Raw genomic sequence first — 7,181 nt, 5'->3', positions numbered from 1 at the left:
GATACAGCCTATGGCTATGGCTGTATCCCAGTTTTCCAGGTGGTCCTCCCGCTGGATCCGCCCGCTCCACAGAGCGGGCAGACAGCGGGAATCATTACCGAGGGTTCGGGTTCGTACGAAACCGAACTTGGTTCAGACCATCCCTAGTTGGGACCCTTATGACCTACACCTCTCCACTCCTCTGAACTTTCTCTACTCTTCTCAGCACGCAACCAAGTCAGCACAGTTACTCTACCCTCTACCCCAACAGCTCTCAGTGCAGATTTAGTGACGTCAAGTCTGTATCAGTTACGTGTTATATTTAGAGATGAGTGAACTTCGAGCATGCTTGAGTTCATCTGAACCCGTGTGTTCGGTTTGATTAACGGTGGCTGCTGAAGTTGGATAAAGCTTTAAGGTTGTCTGGAAAACATGGATACAGCCAATGACTATATCCATGATTTCTACATAGCCTTAGGGCTTTATCCAACTACAGCAGCCCCTGGTAATCAAATGCTGAACGCTCGGGTTCGGATGGACTCGAGCATGCTCGAGGTTCGCTCATCTCTAGTTATATTATTCACCTGTATCACAGAAAATTTCAGTAAAAGGAAAAGTTTATTTATTCTATTGGGACTCAGTGATTCTTGCACCAGCACCTACCCACGAGCTACACCATCCTTGGGTCATTTCCCCTTTCTGTGAGTGGCGGTACCGATAGTCCACAGTCTTATAAACAGCATAGATAGATAACTGCCAATCAGAAGCTGGTGGGAGGAGTTTTCTGCTGCTCATGAATATTCAGGACCACTAGGCTCATGCACACAATGGAGAGAAATAATTATTGTCCATGTCATTCTGAATAATATCTCTGAAACAACTGCACAGAACAATGTAAGTGATGCATCATTCTGTTCAGCTTCTCTGTCACTAGTTCATGCTACACTTACATAGGGCAACATAAGCCCACTGACAGAGTTTCTGAGGGTGGCAGGACAGATTACATGCTACAAAACATATATACACTTAACCCTTTGTTAACCAGCAGCCTATGGTTGCTGTCAGTAAATTGGAACAGAACACAGTAAATGCAGTACATATCCTTCATCTTACACAAAATCCTGTAGATACTGAATAAAATGGAGTATAGTGCCAAACCGCATATAGTATGAAATGCACAGCACAAACACAGGGTTGTGGGATACTGCAGTGTAAATATACTTTATGTGATAGTGTGAAAATCACAACCAATAACCTAGACTGACTAGACTTGAAGCTCAACTTGGATGTTGCTCTGGCAGAGACAGGACTAACTAGGTTTCCGCACATGCTCACAGGAGCGCCTTCACTGGCCTAAGCAAGAATATGACACTGACTGGTTTGTTCAAGTCCTCTGTGAGAGATGGTTGCACTGGCGGATTACTTCACATAACTTTCTAGTGGCTTCTATGAGAAATCTGTGTGGGAAGGTCATGAGACCTACCTCTGAAACGCTTACATACAATCCACCAAAAGTGGGAGCAAAAGGAATGTAAAGCATTGTACATATATCAACTACAGCGTATGCACATGACAAGTAATACTGTACCTATGTTAACCTGGAGCTAGCAATGACCACAGGCAGGGGCGGATTAATTTTACCATAGGCCCCGGGCTGTTCACCAAGCCTGGGCCCCCCACCCCACTGTAACTATGGCAGCACTAGCCTGGTGTTCATAGTTCAGGATAGATAATGTAATGATGTCCTGATTTGTGCAAAATTGTCATAAAAAAGCAGTGATTTTTTGCAAATCATGAAAGTATAAGTCTTTTTGGGTGGTCATGGGCCCCCCAGGAGCTCAGGGCCCCGGGCTGCCGCCCAAAACGCCCCTATTATAATCCACTACTGACCACAGAACACCTTCAGAGGTCACAGCTTTCTGGCAGCACACTGGGGACTTACTGTACATAATATTAGGCAGGTGGTTGTAATGTTATGGCTGATCGGTGTATAACACAGAATGTTGTGATAGAGATCCATAATTAGTAATAAATAATTGGCCTGTGTCAGCTGGGTCATTACATTATAATAATCTCAGCTCTGTGGTAATTGTTGCTTACTCTATTTTTAGTATTTACTTCAGTTCATTAGTAAAATTCCACAGAGACAAAATCCCCAGTGAAATCTATAGGTATATAATAAATCACTGATTCTGGTATAATGTTCATAAAACATGGACTCTAATTGATCTGATGGCATAAATGCATGTCCTAGGTTTAACAGTTCACTGCGGTCCCCGATGGAAAGGTAACAATTATCAATCACAGCCACTTCTGGTCAGCTTTCTGATTTGTTGGCACTGCACACCCTAGTCTTGTGATGCTTTCTGGAAGGATTCTATAACTCACTTGGATACATAGAAAATCCATGACTATCAGATATACCGCAATCCATCTGACTATTTTATTTAATTCACAGTGCAATTCATCAAGAGTGTAAAGTTATATTCCAAGCCCTCATATATCAGTAGGTATTAATTTAGTTTTTGTTGTTTTTGCAAGTAGCAGCTACATAGGAAAACATAATAAAATGTCATAGGTATAATATCAATTCACACTGTTATATCAAATGTGTCCTGTAATCATTACTAAGATGCAAGCTTATATAAAGGAGTAATAAGAATTCATATATGTATATATGCATATAACGTAGACAAGAGCATATTGCCCTTCACATATAGAGCTCCATATCACAAAAATATCTGTCTGGCAACATGGTCCTAGGGGCCCTATTACACACACAGATATCTGACAGATTTTTTTTTTTACCACAGCCAGGAACGGATTGGAAAAGAAGAGAAGTCTGTACTTTATGACCTGTTCTATGTTTATAGTCTGTTCCTGGTTTTGGTTGGAAAAATCTGTAAGATATCTGCCTGTGTAAAAGGACCCTTAGTCAAGTTACATAGCTACTAAAATGTCCCATAATTGTCTCAAGCATCTCCCACAGTATACATGCGGCCATCTATTAACCATAAAATAAAAGCCACCTGTCTACAAAAAAGACCGGTTTAAGCATAATAATAATGCTTTTATTTGTATAGCGCAAACTGACTCTGCAGCACTTGACATAGTTCGTCAATTTTGGTCCCTGTCCACATTAGGGCTCACAATCTAAATTCACCTATCTGTATATTTTGGGTGTGGGAAGAAACCGGAGGAAACCCACGCAAACACGGAGAGAACATACAAACTCTTTGCAGATGTTGCCCAGGTAAGGGCCCTATTCCACCGGACGATTATCGTTTGCATAATCGTTAACGATTAACAATCTCAAACGACCGCTATTGCGAAAGACCTGAAAACAAGCAACGATAAAAATAGGTCCAGGTCTTATGCAGTTAACGATTAACAGACGAACGAGAAATCGTTGATCGCTTTATAAGACCTGGACCTATTTTTATAGTTGCTCGTTCGCAAAACGTTCGCAAATCGTTCGCATTGAATAAGACATCGTTCGGTCGTTTGCAATAGATACGAACGCAATAGCGAATAAATAGCGAAGAAAAACGATCACAATTACGATCGTAAGTAACGATTATCGTTCCATGGAAATGAGTGAACGTTTTCAGGTCTTTTGCAATAGCGGTCATTTGAGATCGTTAATCGTTATTGATTATACAAACGATAATCGTCCGGTGGAGTAGGGCAAGTTTTGCTTGTCTGCTATGGGCAATGCTCAGGACAGTTATGTGGCTTTCTACAAGCTAAAGGGCTGATAAAACTAACGGTTAACGTAGTTTATTTTTATTTCTGTATCCTACTTTAAATAAGCTTGTATCCTTCTACTGATTACATGACACATTTGATTTAACAGTTTGTATTGTCATTATGTCTATGTACCATATTATATACTTCCAATGCTGCTACTACTAGAAAAACACTCAGGAAGGACTGAATCACTGTGTTAATTTAATACCTACAGATCTGCCGGAGAAATGTAAAAGTCATTGAGTCAGCCATTTCTTTATTAGAAGAAATTGTAAGTACTTTCCTGAGGTCTGTATGAATTAATTGCACTGTGAACTGAATACAACAATCCCAAAGGATTGCAAACTAAGCACTATGGACTGTTTACATGGGCTCCCATTGAACAAGGCAGATATTTATAATAATAGAACAGAAAATAATAAATGCCTCCCTCACACCTCCTACATTAATTACATTGAACATTTTAAACTTGATGTTACTTTTGTATCCAATGGACAAACGTTCATGAGATCCATACACTCTATACCACAGTACAAGCCATTCCATCTATTAGTGCTGACAACAAACCTCTATATCATAAAAGACAGGTTGTTACTGCCCTATTGTTGAATATAAAAATAAAAATAAGTACAAACAATTTTCAGTACAGATTTATATTATGAAATGTTTTTCTTCTGATTCATTATTTTTTTCCTGATTTTTGTCAGATGAACTTCTCTGAATATTTTTTATTCTTTAACCACACCATTGTACGAGAATTCTTCCTCTCCGTTCCCACCTCTATGTATGAAGTCCAATTCCTCCTGTTTCTTAGTTTTATGTTTGTCTATATCATTACATTTGTGGGAAATGTGCTGATCCTCCTGGTCATACAGCTGGATTCTTGCCTTCACACCCCTATGTATTTCTTCCTCAGCCACCTGTCCTTCCTTGATCTATGTTACTCTTCGGTGACTGTCCCTAAACTGCTCAATGTCCTTTCCACCAATAACAGGAGGATCTCATTCTATGGTTGCATTGCTCAGATGTATTTCTTTCATGTCCTGGGGAGCTCAGAGATGTTCCTCCTAGCTGTCATGGCATATGACCGCTTTGTGGCTATATGTAACCCATTACGATATACAATTCTGATGAGGAGAGCAGTCTGTGTTTTTCTAGCCGGTTGTGCCTGGCTCGGTGGCTTTGCCCATTCGACGTTCCACACTGGCTTCCTCTTGAGACTTTCATTTTGTGGACCCAATGAGCTTGATAATTTCTTTTGTGATGCTACACCTCTTTTGAAACTTTCATGTTCAGACTCCTCACTGGACGAGATCCTCCTGGCCACCACTCCAGGAGTCCTTGGACCATTTTGCTTTCTGTTAATTCTTGTGTCTTACAGCTGCATTGTGAAAACCATCTTGAGAATTAATTCAAGGGAGGGAAGACAGAAGACATTTTCTACTTGTGCATCACATTTAATGGTGGTGTCAATTTTCTATGGGACTGGGATCATTGTGTATGTACAACCAATGTCAGTGTATACATCAGTGAACAGCTTCATCACTGTGTTCTATGCTGTTATAACACCAATGCTGAATCCCCTAATATATGCTCTGAGGAATAAAGACGTTAAAGGAGTACTACAAAAATTACTAATAAAGCCCAATGCATTCAACTAGCAGCAGCAAACTGTTTAAACTGGAAGATGTTTGGCCAAAAACGATAATTTGAATGGCTGTACAAAAATTCAAACAGCAAACAAAGCATTTGCTGGTTTATCTGCCGATCACTGTCCCTTTTAGGGCCCATTGACACTATGGAAAACAGGCAGAAATTCCGAGCAGAACCCCACCTGTTTTCCGTAGTGTCAACAGCCACTTAAAGGGGTTATCCAGTGCTATAAAAACATGGCCACTTTTGCCCCACTCTTGTCTCCAGATTGGGTGGGGTTTGAAATTCAGTTCCATTGATGTAAATGGAGCTTAATGGCAAACCACACCTGAACTGGAGACAACAGTGGGGCAAAAGTGGCCATGTTTTTGTAACATTGGATAACCCCTTTAAAATGGCCAGTTATATGGCAGTGGCATCCATGTCAAGCAGCTCAGTTTCTGTCTATCACGTTGTTCACCCGGACTGTCTGACCGGCATCTGAAGCCAACTGCCCTGATGCTGCGCCTGATTTACTATGCTGCTGCCTCGACCCTGGTACATTGCTGATCCTCCTGTTCATGACCTGTTCTGCTTACTATGCACAATTCACCCATTCCCTGATGCAGTGTCTGGTTCTTTGGACCCGCAGCTACCACCAGAGTCAGCATCAGCAAGTGCTGGGGCCCACAGCACCTCAAGGGGCCCGTTGTTTTGATGTTCAGCCACCTAACTGTAGTGCAGGGTGATCTGACTGAACATCAGAAAATAGAGAAAGAGCAGGACCTGTCAGCGTCTTGCAGAGAGAGGGATGAAGGACCCAATCACATGATCCACAGGTCCTCAATACTACAGTGTGGAGATCAGCACAGCAGAGAGGAAGAGGGAGAAGACTGAGCTGTGTTGTGCGTATGTGTGCATATGTGTCAGTCAGTAAATGTGCGTATCAGTCACCAATGTGTGTGTGTGTGTGTGTGTGTGTCAGTCAGTCAGTAAGTATGTCTGTCAGTCAGAAATGGTTGGATGAGGGGCCCTCTGAGGCTTTCTCACCCAAGGGCCCGCAAAAACCTGGAGCCGGCCCTAGCTACCATGTTTGTGGAACAATATGCCCTGCAAATGTGAGTATAGTTTTTCCAAATGTCACTGAAATCCTTGAAATTCACTGATGTCGTCTCCTAGAAATTTATACTGTTTGCATTTTACTGGTGGGTATTTGCACTCTATAAGACAGTTAAGGTTGAAACTACATACAGTATACACACACAAACACACATCTGTATTTAACTTCTATTGGATTATGGTCAAATACAGCTCTGTAATAAGAAATTTGCCTCTAAAAAAAAAAAAAGACAAGGTACCATCCACGATGTATAACATATTACTAAGTGCAATGATTAATGACTCATGAGACAAATGACAAAAGAGCAAATAACAGAAACCATATTTAATCTTAGGTTACAGATTATTTTCTACACTCTATTATTATATCTTTCTTATCATTGGTATTACTGTGGAATCGTAAAGATTTCTGATAGAATGTATCCAGGTCCGCCAAACGGGTTTTCTGGGTTGAGGCGGATGTGCTGACAGTGGTCTTGACGCTCCTCCCCGTGTGGTGTCAAATCACAGTTAGTAGCCCTAAACAGAAAACATTACAAACAAATGTTATCCAGCCACTAATTTCCATGGAGGTCTCTGCTGGTTGTGAGGAGGAGGGAGAGGTGTATGGTAATGTGTATATGTCTTTTGATGAACATGTGGACTCTTGATAGGCAAGTGGCAGCCAGCAAAAAAAGACAAATTTGGTCAGCTCTCGTACA

General features: G+C 41.2%; 2 protein-coding genes across 2 annotated transcripts in view; one reads left to right on the top strand and one right to left on the bottom strand.

Moving 5' to 3' along the window:
- Nucleotides 1–307: 307 nt before the first annotated feature.
- On the top strand, nucleotides 308–6,176 carry LOC138789307 (olfactory receptor-like protein OLF1). Its single transcript, XM_069967911.1, has 3 exons — nucleotides 308–355; nucleotides 4,437–5,359; nucleotides 6,122–6,176. Exons 1-3 carry the CDS (start codon nucleotides 308–310, stop codon nucleotides 6,174–6,176), a joined length of 1,026 nt encoding a protein of 341 aa, XP_069824012.1.
- Nucleotides 6,177–6,790: 614 nt separating this feature from the next.
- Nucleotides 6,791–7,181, bottom strand: part of LOC138788579 (inter-alpha-trypsin inhibitor heavy chain H3-like) — a 45,963-nt gene continuing 45,572 nt past the window's right edge. Inside the window, exon 24 of the mRNA XM_069966607.1 lies at nucleotides 6,791–6,999. Within this exon, the coding sequence (XP_069822708.1) occupies nucleotides 6,867–6,999 (133 nt within the window). The 3' untranslated portion in view covers nucleotides 6,791–6,866. The remainder of the gene's footprint in view (nucleotides 7,000–7,181) is intronic.

This window comes from Dendropsophus ebraccatus, chromosome 4 (genome assembly GCF_027789765.1).
Source record: "Dendropsophus ebraccatus isolate aDenEbr1 chromosome 4, aDenEbr1.pat, whole genome shotgun sequence".
Taxonomy (NCBI): Eukaryota; Metazoa; Chordata; class Amphibia; order Anura; family Hylidae; genus Dendropsophus; species Dendropsophus ebraccatus.
Note: the sequence above shows the minus strand (reverse complement) of the source record. Positions and strands in the feature narration are given on the sequence as shown.